Raw genomic sequence first — 21,498 nt, forward strand, 5'->3', positions numbered from 1 at the left:
GAATAAAATCCGACTGTAAAGTGCTATCCTCTCTCAAGCCAATGGCATCGGTCACTTTCTGAGTTTGAAGGTCTTGGCAAGGTGACTCAGAAAGCTCTCCCCAGAGGGACTCATGCCCCAGGGCCAGCCTGTTGCCTTTCCCTAGTCAACCCTCTGCCTATAAACCAGTATGGTGGCACTGAGTGTCTCTCCTGCTTATCCTCAATTTTCTGTCTCCGGGCCTGTGCCTGTGTGTGCTCTGCCAGGAGTGCGCTCCCTTCTCTTCCTTGGGCTAAGTCCCACTTGTTCTTTAACATTCAGGCCAAGGATCACTTCCTCCGGGTCCTGCTCAGGGCCTGCCGGCTTGGCCAGGTGCCTCCTCTTGCACCAGCAGACACTGGGCTTTGCCACGTCATGGGCCAGTGTCAGGCCTGCTGCTGGCCATTGTGCCCTGAAACGAGATGGCTCTTCAAACTGAGAGGACCAGGCTGACTTCAACCTCTCGCCATGGCACCTGCCACTCTCCACAGCTTTCTCACAGTGAGGGGCCCCTGAGCTGAAGAGTGTTCCTGTCCCCCACTCTCAACATCCCTAGCCTGCTGTGTCTCTTCTTGTGTCTCATCTCATAGCCTGTGTAAATCCCTTTTCCCCTTATGTCAGCTGCCAAAGGTAACTGCTACTGCTTCTTACTGTTAGCTTCGGACACCTAATTTGCCACTTCTGGGATGGGGTAGGGTGGGAACCAGAGCAGCTTAATAGAATAGTACGTAAAAATAGAATAAATAGGCTCAAGCAAGGTTCTGAGGGATTTGCTGATGAAAAGGCACTGGGCCTGCCAGCCTGGGCTTTGTGACAGTTCTTTGAGCCTCTGGCTTAAGTCAATGTGCCTGAAGGCACAGGCTGATGAGGTGGGGGCGGGAGCAGGGACTGAAACCAGGTGTCTGGACTCCACAACCAGTGCTCTCAGAAATCCTCTTCCTAGCCCCTCCTATTTTGGAGTTATTAACACAAGAATAGTGACTACTTTCTGAAAGCTGGTTAGTACCAGCTACTTCACATGACCTCCGACCAATCTCTTTTCTTCACCTGTCACATGGGAATGAATAGCCTGCTACGGGGTTCTCATCAAGTCTCCCCAGGATTGCCAAGGAGCCATTCTGTCATCACGCTGGAGTTCAGCCACCAGCTCATGTCATCACTCCCTGGCCTTGGGCTTCCTCTGTCCGAAGAGGAGAACTTTCCCCTTGGACTCAAGTGTCCCAGCTGCACAGCCCTTCCTCCACTGGAACACAGGATCTTCCTGCTGTGGGAGGGGCTAGGACTAGGGTCTACTACACACAGTGAAGCAAGGCTCACCGAAACACATTCACCAAATTCCATCTGCTCCGAGCCATGCTTTTCTCATCTGGTAAATGGTGCCACATAATTTCCAGAACCCTGAGGAAAAGGAAATAAGACAACATACCAAAAAGTTGTCATCGGCAAATGGTGATTCCCTTCCCAAGGTCTCCTGGGGAATAGTGACTGACCCCAGAACTCGGCCCTTGGACTCCCAGAGCAGTGCTCTCACCTACAAAGCATGAGTGTCCCAGCTCTCCCTTAGGGGGTTTTACACCCATTTCAGGGGCTAGTGTGGTGACATTCCAGGCCGGGTAGGGGATGGTCAGGGACAGTCATGAGGTATATCCCAAGGTCCATATTGAAGGTCATTATGGCTCAAGCCCTAGCTGTCTAAAAGGTCACCAGCCAGAGGGCTCTTTCTCTCTTTCTACACTCAATCCTGCAGTATTTCCTGTGCTTTTAGGGTTGTTGCCTGTAGACAGGGTGAAATCCAAACCCCTCTCAACTCTCAGCAAGACCCTGCCCCATAGATTGGCCAAGCCTCACCCTTGCTTTGACATACGTCTCCTTTGTGATCCTTCAGCATGCCCTCACTCCACCTCGGGACCTCGGCACTGCCTCTTTTTTCTACTTGGACTCTTCATTACCCACTTTTAGAAAGACCTCAACTCCCACGTCACCACCTCCAAACAGCTTCCCTCACTGCTTTCTCTCACTCCTCCTCCACCCCATAAACATCTTGTGGCTCCCTTTTTCCCTGTTTATTTCCCCCATAGCACTTGTGATCTGAAAAAAAATCCTGTGAATTCACTATCTCCCCTACGTCCTGCTGGAAGACCTGAGTACCCAGTGCCTGGCAGACAGTAGACACTCAATAAATAACAAATAAGTGAAATAGATAAGGAAACTGAGGCACAGGGAATCTAAAGCTTGCCCCAGGCCACCTGCTCATTAAGTGACAGATTTGTTGTTGATGTCAATCCTCACCCAAGGATTTTTCTCATTGATTTATTAGAGAGTGAAAGGGAGGGGAAGAGACAAACAGAGAGAGAAACATCACACCAATGTGAGAGAGACACATCAATTGATTGCCTGCTCTAAGTGCCCCAACCAGGGCTAGGGATCCAACCTGCAGCCAGAGCATGTGCTCTTGGCCCGGAATTAAACCTGAGACCCTTCAGTCCGCAGGCCAATGCCCTATCCACTGAGCCAAACCAGTTAGGGTTAAGTGACAGATTTAAACCCAGGCCATCTGATAATAGAATTCATGCTCTAAACCCACAGTTCAGACTCCCATGGGAACCTTGTCTGTCCCACCTATTAGAAGAGAAGGAGGACTGGGGAGCACTGGAGCAAAGAGCAGTTTCAAGATGACACATCCTAACCAGGGGCTCCTTTTCCCAGAAGGACTTTGCTGGAAAGAAAAACTGAAAAACTGAGCTCCAAGGGCCGGGTCCCTTATTTCTGGGTTTCCGAGGCCTGCCAAGTGGGGGAGGAGAATCCTCCCACATGTCTGGCTGTGGCCCAGCAAGCTGTGGACACAGGGCTGACCCTGTTATAAGAAGTCACTTGTGCTGAAAATGTTCTCTGTGCTCGGCACTTTGCTTCAGGCTTTACATGCATTGATGCTCTATGAGGTATAAAGTTCCAGAGCCCACTTTGCATGTGGGCCAAATGAGGTCTGGAGAGGGCAGCTGCATGCCAAGATCACACATCTGGAGAGCAGTAGGCCTGGAGTCCAAACGCAGCCCAGGCTTGCTGTAGATTCTGAGGCTCCCAGGCTGCCTAACTTCCTGTGAGCCTAGCACCAGGCCCCCAGAAAGAATGACCCAGATGTTTGTCAATCAGCGCATTTCTTTTTCCTTTTGGCATCTAGATTTGGTTTCATTTTTAAAACAAAGCTATAGTTAACCATCAATGTTGGCATTGAAGAGAACACACGCGGATTTAGCAAGTGGGGCCTGACTCACTATGCTTTCACAACCAGGATCTGGACGGGTTTGAGGAAGGGCCACTTGTTGTGCAGGCCAGGAAACTGAGACTCAAAGGGGCCCAGAGCCACAAAGGGCAAGACGGAGGCTTGGATGCCAAGAGCTTATAAATGAGAGGGAAGCTGGCAGACCTCTACCCACTCCTCCCTAGGCAGGCTCAGGATCCAAATGAATCTCTGATTTCTTTGGCAACTACTATTTTTTCCAGAAGACGAAGTGGCCCAACACCCTGTGTATGAATCTTGGCTCTGCCCCTTCTAAGCTGTATGCCCCTGGACAAGTGACTCCTCCTCTTAGCCTTAGTTTTTCTATGAAATGGGCAGGTTGGATTGTTGTACACGAATCCAATAGTCAAATATATTAAGGCACTTACACACAGTCAGCTTAGGCCAATATGTCCAGGATAAGTAAATTAAATGAAGGAGGGGGCTCCACAGGAATGGGCTAGAGGCTATCAGCAAGATGGAGGGTGGGGAGTAAGAGACAGAGGAACTGGTCCCCAGGGAAAAGGGGTGGCTCTCCTAAGAGACTGTCAATGGGAGTTGGGGGCACATGGGCCATCAGCTATTTATAGATTTCCCTCTGCCCAAGGAGACATGTTGGCAGGAAGAAAAGTCCTGCAGGAGCCAGACCAGCCTGGCTGCTTTCTTTGGGCTTGGACCACCCTTCCTCAGCTCAAATGAGAAGAGGTGGTGTTGCTCCTCCCCATGGCCAGCACCCGGGGGCCTGGTTTGCCCTGGTGAAATTCTCCTCCTACTCTGCCTGCGCCTCCTGTAACCTGTGCTCCCTAGCCCGGGGCTTCTCAGATGGGCATAAGGAAGGGCGCCAAGTGTCTGCAGGCTTCAACATGCTGCACGCCCACAGGTGCCCCTGGGTGAATCACAACAGCAGCACCAGCGAACACCTACTGAATTCTTATTACATGCCAGGGGCTATTCTAAGCACTTGAACAACCCATGATCACTTATTTAATCCCCACTGCTGGGAGGGAGGTGCTATTGCCACCTGTCTCACAGGTGAAGAAGCCAAGGCAGAGGGGTTAATGACATGCTTAAAGGCACAGGGCTAGAAAGTGAGAGGTGAAATTGGAACCCAGGTAGCTTGGGTCCACAGTCCACCTCTGGAATGGCCACAGCACCTGGCCACTGGCACATGCATGGCCCTGCATCTTGTCACCCCCTGCACACAAGCGCACGCATGTACATGCACCTGTCCCAGGACCACCACACCAACAACCAACACTAGCTGCAGTCACACACAACTCGGGGAGCTGTTGGGATCCTAAGCAAGACTTGTCCTGGGGCTACCTTCCGTGTTCAGGAGGAAACACAGGGGCCTGGGTTCTGCCTGCGGGCAAAAGGCAGACAGGAAAACGCTGCACCAGGGCTTCAAGGAGAGGAGCTGGCTAGTCGGCCACTGAGAGCTGCCTGCAGAGGGCAGTGCATGCCAGCGTGAGGCCAGCCACCATGCCCTCAGCCTGTCCTGTCTGCTGTGTAACACCCTCCAGACTCGGACTACCCCCCTCCAGCTCCAAACCCTCATTTGTTCTTTCTTCCCTTCAAAAATACATGTTCCAGTCAGGCACCTACTCGACGCCTTTCTACCAGACAGAATCACTGGATCACACATAAATGAACAAATTATAGCCGACACCACCATGCCCCTATCATCCCAAACCTAAGGTGTGAGTGCTGGTAGAGGCAGATGCTTGACTGAGCAATGGGAAGGAGGGGGGTAAGCGGGGAGAGAAAGGCTGCCAGGATAAAACAGTAGGTTTTAAGAATCACCACGCAAACCACCTTTTCATTGGGCTCCAAAGTGCTTTTGGAGGTGCCCAGCTGCTCTCTCCCCTAAATAAAAGTGAGGAAGGCATGCCTCCTCCGGAGTTTTCCATCTGACAGTCACTGCAAATCAGAGCCCCTCCCCAGCCTCAGTTTCTCCAGCGTAGGAGGCTGAGCCAAGGCCTCGGAGGACCTCGCCAGCCCCGCCCGGTTTCTGAGGAACTCGATCGGCATTGGAGATGCTCCTCCAGCGCTACCAACGGGTTCCTCCGAAGCCTGTGGTCAAGCCGCCACTTCCTGGGAAGCCCAAGACCAGACCAGCTGCAGGCGGGGAGTGCGGGGGAGGCTGCGAGGCTCCCGGACTACAGGGGAAGGGCACGGCTGGAGTGGTCCCGAGGGGTCCGAGGCCGGACCTCCAGGTAGGGTGGGGAGGTCTGGCTGGAGCAGAGCAGAAGATAGAGACCTGGGGACTGAGGCACCTAACGAGGGGAGGGCGAGCCAGAGCTAGTCCAGAGTATCCTGAAAGGTTAGGCTGGAGAAATCTGCGGCTGAAGGCAGGGGGACAAAATAGGGGCACTAGTTCCGAAAGGAGCGTCCCAGAAGTGGCCAAGGAGTTCCGGGAAGAGGCCAAGGATCTTGACGGTGGGGTTCTTGGGAAAGGTGCGAGGTTAGGTCAGGGCAAAGGTCCTCTCAGGGGAGCGTCTCCCGAGTGTACAAAAGGTCGAGCCGGAGAAGCCGGAGAAGGCTCCCCCTAAGAAAAAGAAACCGAAAGTGGCGGAAGATTAGGGCCTGCAAGGGGTGGAGTCTGGGGAGGGGCGGAGCGTTAGCGCCGGGCCCCGCCCCAATCCGATTTAAGACTGGTGCAGGGGCGGGCGCGGAGCAGAGCGAGCTGCGGCCGTGGCAGCTGCACGGCTCCCGGCCCCGGAGCATGCGCGAGAGCCGCCCCGGAGCCCCCCGGAGCCCCCCGCCGCCCCTCCTGCGGCGCCCCGCGCCCAGCCGCCAGGTGAGCCGGGCACTGGGCAAGGAGGCGGGAGGGAGAGGGAGTGAACGGAAAGGAAAAGGCGGCCTGGAGTCAGGCTGGCCTCGAGGACTGCGTTGTGGGGTTGCGGCCGCCACAGCCCCCGTTCCCGCCGGCCCCACCCTGGCAGCCCCCCGCGCGTGGGGTTCCCGTAGCGCAGCTTTTCTCCGGCCTTTGCCCAAATCGCCCAGACCAGGCGCCGATACCTGGCCTGGCCAGCAGGCGGCGAGCCGAGGACCATCCCGCAGATGGGACAGGCTTCCCTGGCACCTCTCTCCACGCCCCCTCCGTTTACCTAAACTCTGAGAGCCTGCAGGAGGCTGGCCCCTGCCCCCAGCGAGCCCCCATCGCCTGGAAGTGCTCCGAGCACCTGAAAGTCCATTTTCAAGATAAGCCCACTGAGGCTCAAAGGGGCGAGCGGTCTAGGTCCTGTAGTGTCAGCCACTCAGCTTTAAGCCTTCTCCCCGTCAGCCCCCCCCCCCCTTGCCTCGCGGCCCCTATCAGTCCTACCTGACCCAGACTCCGCTCACTGCCTGTCTCCCCCCATCAGCGCACCCCCGGACGCTATGGCCCACCCCTCCGGCTGGCCCCGCGTGTAGGATGGTAGCACACAACCAGGTGGCAGCCGACAATGCAATCTCCACGGCAGCAGAGCCCCGACGGCGGCCCGAGCCTTCCTCCTCCTCCTCCGCGCCCGCGGCCCTGGTGCGCCCGCGGCCCTGCCCCGCGGCCCCGGCTCCGGCCCCGGGCGACACACACTTCCGCACGTTCCGCTCCCACGCCGAGTACCGGCGCATCACGCACACCAGCGCGCTCCTGGACGCCTGCGGCTTCTACTGGGGGCCCCTGAGCGTGCACGGGGCGCACGAGCGGCTCCGCGCCGAGCCCGTCGGCACCTTCCTGGTGCGGGACAGTCGCCAGCGGAACTGCTTCTTCGCCCTCAGCGTGAAGATGTCCTCGGGCCCCACGAGCATCCGCGTGCACTTTCAGGCCGGCCGCTTCCACCTGGACGGCAGCCGCGAGAGCTTCGACTGCCTCTTCGAGCTGCTGGAGCACTACGTGGCGGCGCCCCGCCGCATGCTGGGGGCCCCGCTGCGCCAGCTCCGAGTGCGGCCGCTGCAGGAGCTGTGTCGCCAGCGCATCGTGGCCACCGTGGGCCGCGAGAACCTGGGGCGCATCCCCCTCAACCCTGTCCTCCGAAACTACTTGAGCTCTTTCCCCTTCCAGATCTGACTGGCTGCGCAGGAAGCATTAACTGGGGCACCTTATTATTTGTTATTATTAATTATTATTTCTTTGAAACCACCTGGGTGCCCTCCCTGCCTGGGCTTGGAGGGAGCCGGTGTGGAGGGCGAGGTCCCCTCCCCCTCTTGGCTGGAGACAAGGCTACAGACCCCTATCCGACTCTTGGGGGCGTGCTCCCCTCCTGGTGCTCCCTCTGGGTCCCCCTGGTTTTAATAGCAGCTTAATTTATCTCTATCTGGAGCCAGGACTTGAACTTGTACTTCCTACCTCTTCATGTTTACATATACCCAGTAACTTTGCACAAACCAGGGGTTGGGGGAGGGTCTCTGGCTTTTATTTTTCTGCTGTGCAGAATCCTATTTTATATTTTTTACAACCAGTTTAGATAATAAACTTTATTATGAAAGTTTTTTTTTTTTAAAGAAAAATGGTTTCTAGAGCGTTTGCTTTGGTCAAAGGTTTTCCTTGGTTCTGAACGGGTCAGAGGAAAGGGATCCTAAGACTGACCTGTTTGGCTGGAGGTGGTGTGTGGTCCATACTCTGTGGCTATGAACTCTGCTCAGTTCCCCCCACAGCTCTGGGGTAGAGGAACCGGTGGTCTAGTTTTGGTATTGTATGTCTGGTTAAATGGCAGCTCATGTTTGAGCACTTACTGTGTACCAGATCCTAAGCGGAGCTTTCCGTGCTTCCATTTACTTAATCCTATTGAGACAATCCTATGAAGCGGGGCTCTTTGCCCGTTTTACAGAAGAGAAAACCAGCACAGGGGCTGATCTGACTTTGGTCATTCCTGTGTCAAAGAAGACACTTGAGTTTTTCTTGGCTGTACATAGAGACTTTGTCTGAAATGGATGACAGAGAGAAAACTTCATTGTGACCGCAGTAACTTCCAGGAAGGGATGAGGGCGCGGGGGCTTGATTTTTGGAAGGAGGAGTGGTACATTCTGAAATTCAGCATCAAGGGAAACGTTTTAGATGGGACGGAGGATACAGGGTTAGGCCTGACTTCCTTCTTCCTGCCCTGTTTTGTCTGGTGTACTTTTTGGTGAACACATAACTTGGAGTCAGACGAGGCTTTGTGGTCTGTGGTGGCTGGAGGGCCCTGCTGGTGGCAATTCCCTTTGCCTCTTGGGGCCTCAGCACAGGCTTCAAAAATGGGCTTGTTAGAGGAGGTGGAACCCTCAGCAGCAGGTGTCTAGGCATCACAAAGTGATGTTTTCAAGAGCCAGGGGAGGGAAGAGCTGCTCCAGGATGATTTTCTGGGTTGGCCTGCATCACCAGAAAGTCCCCATGATATGGGCTTTACGGCTACTCCTGGCATCTGACCGGCCTGACAGATAAGCCACGCTGGCAACTCAGGGCTGTGCTGCTGCACCCGGTGAATTGAGCCATTTTCAGGTATAGGGTTAAGCAGACATCGCACTTTGTTTTTAGAAGCTAGAATGGGCCTCTGCAGCCTTGGACATGCTTATAATGGAGTGTCCTAGTGTTTAATAATACCTTTCAGACTCCAAAGTGCAGCATAAAATTAACTTGAAATTTGGAGCTGCCCAGGCTTGTCTTGGGATTAAATAGGCTCCAGACCTCAAGGTGAAGGATAGCCCGGAGAGAGTCAGGATCTCGGAGAGCTTTGGCAATTTCATCCTTTAACAAGATGGGGTGGGAGGGAAGGGGGTGCTGTGAGGTCTCTGGCTCCAAAGAATCGCTGCTTTCTCTTCTTTTATCTACTTCCCTGCCCTTTGTTCTCTACTGTGTGGATCAAGTTCTGTCTTTGTTCTGACTTTCCCTGTCTCATACCCAGTTTGGGCAGTGCCTGGGAAAAAAACAACAACACAGAGATCCAAGAAGGCAGTGCCTGGGCAGACCACAGACACTTAGTGAGAACTTAGTGTGTGTAGGCCCCTGAGCTACCTTGTCCAATCCTCACAACTGGCCTGTGAGTTAGAAGCCTCTCCCCTTTTTATAGGTGGGAAAACGGGCTCAGAGAGGCACAGGACACACAGCAAGTGGTGGAGCCAGACGTTCAAAGTTAAGACGGTATTGCCTCAGAGGCTGGGTACCACTAGGTAACAGCCTCCCCCGAGGCCTAACGGTCGTGATAATAATAATAACAGCAGCAGCTGCTCACATTTACATAGAGCGTTACTGTGCAGTCACCATTCCAAGCCCCTATTTGGCCTTCACCCCGGCCTTATGATTCACTATTAACACCCCCATTTTACAGATGAGGAAACAGATGCTCATCTAAAGAGGGATGAATTAGAAGGTAGTTGACAATACTTTCAGGGTTTTTTTCCTACTCAAAAAAAGGTTACACACACCCATTCTCCCTATAAAACTTGGAGCAAAACAGCTAAGAATAAAAACCCCCTCTGACCACACTCCCCAGAGCTGGCCCCTTCTCTTTGTAAGTCATGAAAAAAAAAAATCTATGTTAACATAGGAACAGCAGCATAAAATGACCTAAAAGTCCCCAGCGGCTGTATTCCAGGCCCCGGGCGACTGAGATCCTGTCAGACACCAGGCAGAGGAAAGGGACTGGGGTGGCGCAGTGTGTACCACGTGGCTTCCCCAGCAGTACAGATTCTCTCCAACCTCAGCTTTATGATTCAGCAATGCTGATGTCAATTTACAAAAATGAAAAGTGAGAGGAGGGTGTGTGTGTGTGTGCACGGGGGAAGATGCATTGGGGGCTCAGGTACCGCTGAGGTACCCTCCGCAATGAGAGAGGGTGAGCTGGGCAGCCCGGGGCATACAGAACGGGAAAGGGGCAGGTTTTACCATAATGGGGACTGCCTGCAGGTACAGGAACATGCTTCAAGCCACATCAAAGCAGCCCTGAGCCTGGGACGCTGATCCCCATTTCAGAGATGAGAAAATGGAGGTACAGAGAAGTACAGTCACCTGCTCAAGGTCACACAACTCAAACAGGATAGCCAAGACCTGTACCGGTCCATCCCTCTCTACAGACAACTGGTTTCTTAAAGAGTGGGGGAGGGGAGGGAGGAATCCTGGATCCATGCATGTTCCTAGGCCTCACCTCAGCCTGCTTGATCCTCCTAAGCAGAGGAGTAGATCTGCTCTTGTCCCAGAGCCAGGAAGTGGAGCACTGAGCCTCTTCCTGAGGTGATGCACATAAAGCACTTAGCATGCAACCTGGCACAGCTTAATAAATGACAGTGGGGTCCATACAGCCCACATTCCCTGGGCACCTGCTGTGTTCCAGGCATGACTAAGCCCAAAGGGTACTTGAGGGAACAAAATCGAAAGAGTCCTGTCCCTGTTATGGAGTTCCCATTCACCGCCTCACACGGTAAATCACTAAACATGAAACTAAAGAAACAAGAACATTCCAAGTAGGGATAGTGCTCACATGAAGACTCAGCAAGTGGTTGGATGAGGGGGGTGTGGTGGGAAGTGGCATGTTTTAGATAGGAAGGTCAGGAAGGTTCCTCTAAGGGGACACTGAAATGGTGTGTGGAATGCCAGGACTGAGCCAGCCTGGGAGGCAGGCATTCCAGGCAGAAAAATAGCAGGTGCAAAGGCTACCAGTTGGGACGAGTTCAGTGCATTCCAGAAGGCTGGCCAAGCTGGAGGGGACTGAATGAAGGTGAGTGGCTGGAGCTGAGTTGGACTGGGTGGGTGGTGAGCCATGGGCAGGGGCCGGAGTCCTGCAGACCATGGTAAAACATATGGATTTGAGGTGTGGTAGGGGAACTTGGGGGTGACCTGATTTAACCTCTGACTTCTAGCTAGAGATGGACGGAAGCAGGGAGGACCGGTGAGAGGGCGTTAGGCTTCTTGCCTTATGTGTGTACTTGTGGGGGTAAGGGGTGTTCCTTCCTGGCCTGACCCTCAGCTCCAGCCAATCAGGCCAACAGCAAGGAAGATCCAGCCACAGGAATGCTGGGATGGGGCTGAATGCTGGGATGGAGTGCGGGCTAGGCCTGGAGTGGCCAGCCCTGGGGCAGGCATCAATCAGAAACCACAAGTATGACCAGACCCCAAGCCTGGGTCTGAACAGAGAGCCTCAGGCATGGCGCCCAGGCTCCAACGAGGGGCTTCTTGGGGCAGTGTTCACCCCTGCAGGGCAGAGCTGGCCTCTACTTTGGGGAAGGAAGCAAAAGCCCTGCGAGGAGGCGGACGGGCTGGCGGACACAGGGTAGGTGTGGCAAGCACTACCTGGAGGCTTGCTTTGCATCCCCCTCACCTGGCCTCCACCATCACCACCCAGACTCTCTAGGGCTCGAGCTTCCAAATAATAACAGGCTTGGCCTGATTTGGGGGATTGGAGGGCGTAGGGGGGAGGACGACGGTGTCTCGGAATCCCTCAGACGAGGGATGAAGTTTTCAGCAAGGCAAATTCACACAGGGACAATGGTGCTCCAGGAGGGCGCTCCAACTGCGTCACCCGACCCTGGTCCTGGCCCTGGCCCCTGCCAGACCGCCCTGAGGGACACGTGGGTTCCCTCCTCTACAATGACTGTTCGGCCCCAATAGGAACCCTACCAAGCAGTACACACACACCCAGTGCAGGGGATCAGGCGTCGCCAAGCCCCCAGTCCCCCCAGGACTCCCGGCCGCGCTCCGCTCCGGAGAAGACCCGCCTCCCACGAGGCCTGCGGGCGGCCCTTCCCCACGCCTCCGGCCTCGGTTCCCCCACGTTCCCTCCTGTTCCTGGGCCTTCGCACACACTGTCCCCTCACCTCGTGCGCCGTGGGTGTTTCCCAGCCGGTTCCGGGGTAAAGAGCTTAGACAAATATTAGAAGGCGGCTTCACCGAAGTCCGAGGCCCCGCACGACTCTCCTGCTCCCGGGTGCCCGCCACGTGCTGCACGTGATGACGTCACCGCGCCCCTCTGCACGCAGCCCCCCAGCCCACCCTTCCTCAGCCTCTGAGCCTCTGGGCTTCTGGCCCCTTTTGCCTCCGCGCGGTCCTAACGCTGACCTATGCATTCTGCCCGCTGGACATCTGTGGGCTTTCTGGACTCCGAGAGCGCATATGCTAAGGACATGCCAGGTCAAGGCCATAATATAGGGCCTCCCCCACCCCCTCGAGTCTACAGAAACAAACAAACAAAAAAAACGCTTCCATGTCATCCCCGTCCACAACCTCAGGTCTCGGATTTTCTCTCTTTTTCTTTTTCAAACCCTCTTTTTCACACTTGGATATGAGATTAATAACGGTACCCACCCATGGGTAAAATTAAATAAAAGGGTGCCTGAAAAGTGCTTAACATATGATAGGCTAATCCAATCATTGGGACTGGCCCTCTGTTTCTTGACTATGGCATTGCTGCTGTTTTAAAACAATGGCATTTATTGAGCACCTAATGAGTGCTGATACTTCATCCAGGCAGTATCGTGAGGAGACAGGCTCAGAAAGGTGAAGGAGCCGAAACCGGTTTGGCTCAGTGGTAGAACATTAGTCTGCAGACTGAAAGGTCCCAGGTTCGATTCCGGTCAAGGGCATGTACATTGGTTGCGGGCACATCCCTGGTAGGGGGTGTGCAAGAGGCAGCTGGTCAATGTTTCTCTCTCATCGACGTTTCTAGCTCTCTATCTCTCTCCCTTCCTCTCTGTAAAAAAAAAAAAAAAAAAAAAAAAAAAAAAAAAAAAAAAAAAAAATCAATAAAATATATTTAAAAATAAAAGAAAAAAAAGAAAGAAAGAAAGAAAGGTGAAGGAGTTGCCCCCATGCAGAGCCAGAGTCTGACACCAGGTGCCTGATGCCCAAGCTCACGGTTTTATCCACTACAGAGGTCAAGCATTCATGAATTTATGCTTATTTCTAACATCCAGGACCACCCTGGAGAATGTTCAGAACCAGCCAGGGCTCAGAGCATCTCACTCACTACCCCCTTTCTTTCTTTTCTTTTCTTTTCTTTTTTTAAAAATGTTTTTATTGATTTCAGAAAGGGGGATATACAGGAACATCAATGATAGGAGAGAACCGTTGATTGGCTATCTCCTGCACATCCCACGTGGAATCGAGCTCACAACCCAGGCATGTGTCCTGATCAGGAATTGAACTGTGACCTCCTGGTTCATAGATCAACACTCAATCATACTAACCCTTTCTTTGCAGCACAGGCTGGCAAACCAGGAGAGGCAGTGGACTGACAACTTAACTGCAAGGCTATGTCTGATTTTAGCCTAGGAGAGTGGCCAGGGCTGCTTGGTCAGAGGGGTCCTGGGGAGGGGTCCTGGGACAGCCTCGGGAGGGGCCATGGATGCAAATGAGGATGCGCAAGGTATGAGCCAGTGAGCTGGAGCCTGTGCTGGGAAGGTGACACTCAGGGCTGGCCTCACCTCGGGGCCTGCAGGGGCCTGTGTGGTGACGCACATACTCCTACACCGGGGTGCAGCTGGGAGGGGCAGCAGAGAGAGGCCTGGTGAAGGAGAGAAGGGGGCATGGCCTGGCTAAGCCTTGGAGGGCCCCTCTTCACCAACATTTTCCTCTGGGTGAATGGAGGAGCAGGAAGAGCTGGGACCCAGGACCTGGGCTTAAGTCCTGACCCTGTCAACTGTATGACTGTCATGGCCTCATCCATAAAATGAGAATTAGACTCAGATAGACCCACTGCTCTGTTTCAAAGGGGCCATAAGGGTCAAATGATTTAATATGAGTGGAAACAAAATGAACCACCACCCAAATATAGAATTATAATAATAATTACTATTATTTTGCAGCACACAGGTTGCCCAGATATATTTGAATCAGCAAAGCCCATGAAGTCAGACAGACCTGGTCCTAGTCCCAGCTCACCAATTACTCAGAACTGCCATGGCTACCAGCTCACCCACGTCCAATGCTCACTAGGCATTAGGCATCATCATTCTATGTCATTCATGCACAATATCTCATCTAATCCTCACAAGAACCATATGAGGTGGGTACAATTATTATTATCCTCATTTTGCAGATGAGGAAACTGAGGCACGGAGAGGCTAAAGTTCCCAGGGCCACTCACAGAGAGAGGTGGCAGAACCCAGGGGGTGCTGATCCAGGAGCCCAGTTTTACAGCCACCCCCTAATTTTAAGCTCTAAGCTGAGTCTGTCAAACCACCGGCCATTACAGCTTTACTTTTATTATTTTTGCCAGATCTCTCCAAGTTCCAGCTGTACTGCTGCTCAATTGTTATTTTCTTCAAGTTATTTGTACGTTTTCTTTAAAGGGAAACATCCCTACCATACACAGGAAGCCAGAGTCACCTGCCACAAAAAGAGAAAGCCTTACAAAGCACAATGAAATCCCAACAACCTTTGCGAATTCCAGCTGGCTCTTGGGGTCTTGCTCTGCTTTGGAATAAGGTCTGCTCTGTGTTTGGTTGAAAGCGGGGAGGGAGGGTGGCAGGGAGGGGGCTGGGAGAGAGAGAGGTGTCAGGTGTCCCTCGTTAAAGACAACAAGAGTCTTTCCCCTTGACTCAAGCATAAAGGCTACAAAAGAATTAAAACAACAAATTGCTGCTTCCCATCAGGGGCAGGGCTCCATGCTTTATAAAACTACCCCCGTGTCCCACCTAAAACCATCACCCAGAAACCCTCTATGGCACCCATCCCCCGCCTGGGGAACGCTGCCCCGCTGGCTGCTGGCTGTGTGCTGAGGGCAAGCAGTCCCTCCCCTGACTCTGAGACTCCTTGTACCTGTGAACCGGTACAAGCATCCAAACCTCACAGGGGGCAGAGGAGTGAAAGGAAGCAATTACACACTGCTGAGCGCGGGGTTGTGTTGTGTGAGAGGCACGATGTGGGCAGGGCAGGCCGGGTGCTGTGGTGGGGGCCCTGTCCGCACTGCCAACCCGAGAGGCTGGAAATGAAACCCTGCCGTGCCCAGCCCGGGGCTCCTCCGTGCCATTCACCTCACCGTTCACCAAGTCCACTCTGTGCCGGCCTCGTGACAGGCAGGGCCACCGTTTTTGGGAAGGCGGGTCAAAGTGAAACTACCTCTGGTCCGGCTGGGAGGGGCCTGCGAGGCTCCCCAGCAGGTGAGCAGGGGTGGAGGAGAAGGGAAGGAAGGGGTGGGGGAATACCCACTTGACCCTTAAGGTGGGCCTCCCCTGCACAGGATTGGGAAACAGAGGCTCGGAGACCTGGGTACTAGGAGGAAATTAGGTCAGATTTGCAAATTTGATCACTTCACACGCCTTAGCTCCCGCTGCACGTGAGTGTGCTGTTAGCTCCCGGTCTGTAGCACTTTCTAGGCTGGCACCATTATTGTCTCATTTCACACTCCAGGCAACGGGGGCCAGGAGTCCTTGTCTGTGACCTCACAGCTGGTAAAAGCAATAGAAGCAGTATTTGAACTGAGCAAAGTGATGCCAGAGCATTCTAACGGCTCCCAACTGCTAGATATGAAAGTTCCCAAGGGATCTGAGGTTTCGTCACCACCTGGCCCCAACGTCCACTTCCAGCACACCGTTCTCTTCACACTCCCCGTCGGCTTCCGCCATCCCCGATTTCTCATCATCACCTGGGCCTTTTGAGCAGCCGGGGGAAAGCCTGGGATGTTTCCCTTGCTCTGCTTCACTTGGTAAACTCTTACTCAACCTTCAAAGCCCAGCTCAGCCATCACCTCACCCAGGCATCCCTCCTGGACTCTCCCGGGGGCCCCTGCCTCTGTGCCTGCCTCTGCTAAAGCCCACACCAGAGCGCTAAAAGGTTTGCTCCGTCTCCGAGACTTGTGAGAGGCGGGAGAGCAGGGACCCTCTGGTTAGCTGTGTGATACAAGCAAGTCACTTAGCCTCTCTGTGCCTTCGTTTCCCCATTCCTGTCACTGCCATCTCCCAGGACTGCCAGGGAGAGGAAATACGTTACCATCTGTAAGTGCTTAGAAGCGAGCTATATGAACAACGTTCCCTAGAAACGGGATAGCAATCCACAGTGGCAGGAGGGCAGGAGGGCAGGCTCACCCAGGAGCACTGGAGGGCGGATGGACCAGGGCACCGGGTGAGGGAGTCTCTAACACAGCCCTTTTCTGAAGTGCAGGTGTGCCACCCCAGCATCACCCCACACCAGATATGTGGGCATGAGGCTGGCAGAAATCCTCCTACATGTTTGTTTTCATGTGTATTGGGGGGGGGGGGGCGGGCGGGAAATGAATCCCCTCAACCCTGAGAGGTTCTGGCTCTTATTCCCTGAGACAAGACAAAAGTAAGTATATAGATTTTTTTTTTTAAGTTGGGGGAGGGACATTTGATTAGAAAATGTGGGAAAATTTTGTCTTAGGTGAATGATGAGGCTGGAGAAATGCTGGGTTAATGTAAAAAAAGAGGATGTGAGGTGGGGGGAGCAGAGAGTTGGAAAAAAGGAGAAAGGGGAGAGAAGAAAAGGGGATGGAAAAAAACAAGAAGGAAAGAAAGAGAAAATAGAGTGCTAAAGATTTAAAAAAAAAAAAAGGCAGAGATGGATGGGTGAATGAATGAATGAATGAATGATTGGTGAAGGAATAAATGCTTCAAGGCATGTATAAACTAAAGGGCAAATGAATGATGGAAAAGCACTGGTGGCCGCACCCAGTGCCTGGCCTTAGCCCTGGCAGCCCCTGCTTGGCACTCGGTGTGTGTGCCAGGCTTCACAGGCCCTCTCTGGGCTCCAGGCCTGGTCCCTGTCCTGAAGAGTGGCAGTGCCACCACTAGATCCCACGAAGCCATGCTTACCACCCTCTCCCCTCCCAACCAAGTACATCGGACACCGACTCCACGCTGGCCCCAGAAAACCGAAAGTGAAAGCGTCCTGAGCTTTGCCCAGGCCTTCCTGTCCCTCAGCTGGTTTCTTTGAAATGAGCCACTGGCTTCATTCCAGCTGCAGCCAGGACTTCCTTCCTCTCCCGAGGGCCCGGGCCTGGAGGTGTGCGCTGTCAGCAGTGATGGGGTGGAGTTGGGGACCATACAGCGTGGGGATGGTGCATCCATCCCACAAGCATTTATTCATACCCCCCCCTACCCCCCCCCCCCGCCCCGGGCCAGATGTGCCGGCAGCAGATGAATCTGAGCTGCTCAGAGAGTGAGGAGGGAAGGACCTACGGCATGCTTTCAATATTGCCCTATCCAGGCCCCAACAGGAACGTGGCTGGAGGATTGGGGGGCGGGGGGTGGGGCGGGTAAGAACACTAATTAGGCCTAGGAAGTATGGGAGATGTGGAGATGTGGAGGCCCCGGGAAGGCTGTCTGAGTCTTCTGGCGTGAATGGGAAGGAGCTCCCGGGGCAGCCTCGGTGGCAGAGGGCATCTCAGGCAGAGGGGACAGCACATGGACAAGTGACCTGTGTTACCTCCCACAATCCATATAACTGCCCCGGAGCAGCAGGTTTCCCCGTTCTTTGCCGGACCTCACAGCTGTGTTGGAGATCAAGTGCAGCCGAGTAGCCCCGGGACCCTCATCCTGGCTGCCTCACCCAATGGGAGCGCGCTTTTCTGCCCCAGGCTTTGGACTCCCACACACTCATTTAAACCCTGGGCACCACTCTGGTTGGGAGGAAAAATAAGACTGAGAGGCAAAGTGACCGCCTAGGTCACACCGCCTGCTGGGGAAGAGCTGGGATTCTCACCCGGGTGTGTGGGTCCCCAAATCGCCCCTCCTTCTTCTATATGAGGCATCGGGCCCTCACAGAACACAGACCTGAGCTGACAGTCTCTGTCTCCACATTTTATTTATTTTTTAATTGATTTTTTTAGGGAGCAAGAGATTTGTTATTCCACTTATTTATGCATTCATTAGTTGATTATATATATATATATATATATATATATATATATATATATTCAAAGAGGAAGGGAGAGAGAGAAAAAAAACATCAACGAGGGGAGAGAATCATTAATCAGCCGCCTCTGGTACACCCCATACTGGGGACCAAGCCCACAATCCAGGCATGTGTCCTCACCGGGATTTGAACTGTGACCTCCTGGTTCGTAGGTTGATGCTCAACCACTGAGCCACAATGGCTGGCTCATTAGTTGATTTTTGTATGTGCCCTGACCAGGAATGAAACCTGCACTCTTGGCACATTGGGATGATGCTCTAACCAACTGCGCTACCCAGCCAGGGCTCTGCCTCCACAATTTAAAGGGGCGGAATGAACAGCAAGTACACAGCCGCTGAGGCTGGAAGGCAGGGTCCACACCTATGTGCTGTGAGCTAGAGCTTTGCTCTCAAGGAACTGCCCACCCGGTGCTATATGGTCCTGAGGAGGCTGTCGGTCACGGACCCTCAGCAACAGGTGGACATGGACCAGACGTGGCCCATCAGAGGTCTCCAGGCCCAAATTCAGGTCTAAGTTGGACTAGTCAGAGATGCTCCTGGGACTTTTCTGCTGAAATAAAAAGGAACTATTTCCTTTAAACTGGGGCTTGCTGGCAGCCACTGTGCCCAACGTGTCAAGAACGTTGTAGAGAAGGAGCATAAGACAGAACCTGATGCATTGCATGAGCGCCTGCATCCAGCCGTGCCTGAACTCCACCTCTGGACTTACCTCTTACACATACCACAGGTTTCCTTTTTTTGCTTATGTTTGTCTGAGTGATGTTTCTCTCTCTTGCAACCTGAGTCCTGGGTAGTCAGAGTTCGAAGAGCAGTAAGGGTCAGGGGTCAGGGGTCAGGTCTGGCTGGAACAAAGGGTGAGTAAGTGGAGTGGAGCAATGCATCCTAGAAAGAGAAAAGATCTGGAAGTTACAAGGAAGGCCAGAGGGGCCTTACTGATGTCTGCCTTTGAGGGAAGCTGGAACACAGATACTTTCGCACTTCCTGATTTAATAACTCACTTTTTTCACTTAGGAAACAAAAAAACCACATGAAAACAAAATTTCCTTCCCATTTAAAAAAAAAAAAAAAAAAGACCTATTTTTAGAATAGTTTTAGGTTCATATCAAAATTGAGTGGAAAGCCCAGACTTTCCGTATACCCACTGTCCCACAATGCACAGCCTCCCCCACTATCAACATCTCCTACCTGTCCACATGGTTTCTTAATGTCTTCATTTGTTTTTAATTTTTTTAAAAGAATCTACCGATTTTGCCTCAATGGATAGAGCGTCCGCTTAGGGATTGAAGGGTCCCGGGTTCGATTCCGGTCAAGGGCATGTACCTTAGTTGCAGGCATATCCCCAGTAGGAGGTGTGCAAGAGGCAGCTGATCAATGGCTCTCTCTCATTGATGTTTCTAACTCTCTCTCTCTCTCCCTTCCTCTCTGTACAAAATCAATAAAATATATTTAAAAAAAAAAAAAAGAATCTACCGATAATGTTATTATCAAACATATATCTTCTTGGTTTCTACAGATAACATATATTTTTCTTAAAAAAAAAAAAAAAAAGGACTCCATCCTTTATGACCTATATTATAACCTACTTTTTTCTACGCAGCATTTCATGGGCAGCTTTCCAGCTCACTGGCGACAGGTCGGGGTGAGTGTGCCCACCTGATCATGGAGGAAGCTGAGGGCCAGCGGGACCAGTGAGGGGGCCCAGGGTGGACCTTGTGATGCACATTTCATCCAATGCTCTCCATTGCCCACTGACATTAGGTTCCTTTCATGGGTGGGAAAATTGCTGTTGAGAGAGAGGAGATCACTCCGGTTGGGGGCCCTGGGTGGGGAGGGGAGGGGCTGCTGGGCAGCAGCCATGAGCCGGGCACAGCAGGGGCTCTGGGAGCTTTGTCATGGGAACGGGGAGCCTGGCTGTGGGAGGAGCCCTCGGAGATGATGGGCTTCTGCTAAGTTGCTACTGTGTGCTGAGCCCTACTGGGAGACACACACACATACACACACACACACGCCAGCTGGCTGGAGTGGTGTGTCACAGAACTCTGGCTTCCGCTATGACCTACCTTTCATCTTCCTAGATTCCTTCATGAGAATCCAGACAACCTGCTTATGGAAAGGACAGTGAGCCCCCTGGGCGAAGGTCAGGGTCCCAAATAAGCCGAGTGGGTGCCAAAGTGAAATTCACATGAAGTATTGGGTTAAAAAATCAGGTGCCCCAATACAGGCTGACTTCTGGACTTAAGATTATAGTTGAGTGTAAGTTCAAAATTAACCACGGGCGGCTTGCACAAGTTAATCTGCCATTCGGACCTTCCCACAAGGATGTTGGAACGAAGTGACCCACAGTGACAGTGTTGGCTTATGCCCTCGTGTTATGCCTGCACGTGGCTCATGCCCAGGAATCATGGGTGACAGTGGGTGTTGGTGACAATGAAGAATGCTTATACCCACACTGGGCACATGCTCAGTAAATGGAAGTTCCTATGGCTGGACAAGGGGAACATGGGTGAAGGAACTGGTAACACAGACCTCATTATCACTGGTCTGTATTATTAGGTAGGAGATACAAAGTATGCATCTACACTAATAACAGAGAAAGATGCAAATTGGCCATACCTTTGTGAAGCCCACCAGCCAATCAGGAGTGAGCATGCAAATTAACCCAACAAAGATGGCAGGTTAATTTGCATATGTGGGCAGCATAGGAAGGCGAAAGGTGGCTCTGGCTGGAGCAAAGGGGGTGCTGACAGCCAGGGGAAGGAAAGCCCATTCTTGCATGAGTCTTCGTACATTGAGCCTCTAGTTACAATATAACATACGGGATATTTTTGTTTAGCACTTGTTACATATAGGCACTGTACTGAGGACTTCCCAAGATCTTGTTTAATTCTTAAAATAATCTTCTGAGTAGATCAAGCCAGGCTGAAGCAGATGAGATTGCTGTTTTTGTAGGTCCAAAACACAAGAGCAGGCAATTTCACACGGTTCAATCGAATACCATCTTCACATCGGCAGGGCCCGGAGGCTTCTGCTCACAAGATTCAGATTATGTCCTTGGTTTCCTCTCTTCATCCACCTCCCATTCTGGGTACCGTGCGGCAGGCCCCCAACACCCCCCGCCCCGCCCCGCCCATTGTGGCCAGGTCTATATTTATAGCCCAGGTTTTCTGTGAACTGGGGAGTTGAGGAAATGACTTATTCCAGAGTCATCGCAGCCGCCCAGAGATAAAGGCACCCAAGAACTTGAAGTTTCTGACCGACCTCCTTGCCCTACCAAAGTGGGATTTTCCCCCCACCCTGGGTTATCCAACCAGCAGGACAGGAACCAACATTGCAGGCCTGCCAGGTGTCCACTCTGGTGGGCAGATGCGATGGATGGGAGATCT

At 52.8% G+C, this 21,498-nt stretch overlaps 1 protein-coding gene across 1 annotated transcript; it reads left to right on the forward strand.

Moving 5' to 3' along the window:
* Positions 1-5,400: 5,400 nt before the first annotated feature.
* Positions 5,401-7,783, forward strand: SOCS1 (suppressor of cytokine signaling 1). The gene is made up of 2 exons (XM_084880639.1): positions 5,401-6,095; positions 6,661-7,783. Exon 2 carries the CDS (start codon positions 6,711-6,713, stop codon positions 7,341-7,343), a length of 633 nt encoding a protein of 210 aa, XP_084736765.1. The 5' UTR covers positions 5,401-6,095; positions 6,661-6,710; the 3' UTR covers positions 7,344-7,783.
* The last annotated feature ends 13,715 nt before the right edge of the window (positions 7,784-21,498 follow it).

Source organism: Pipistrellus hanaki, assembly GCF_964339955.1.
Source record: "Pipistrellus hanaki genome assembly, chromosome: 4".
Classification (NCBI taxonomy): Eukaryota; Metazoa; Chordata; class Mammalia; order Chiroptera; family Vespertilionidae; genus Pipistrellus; species Pipistrellus hanaki.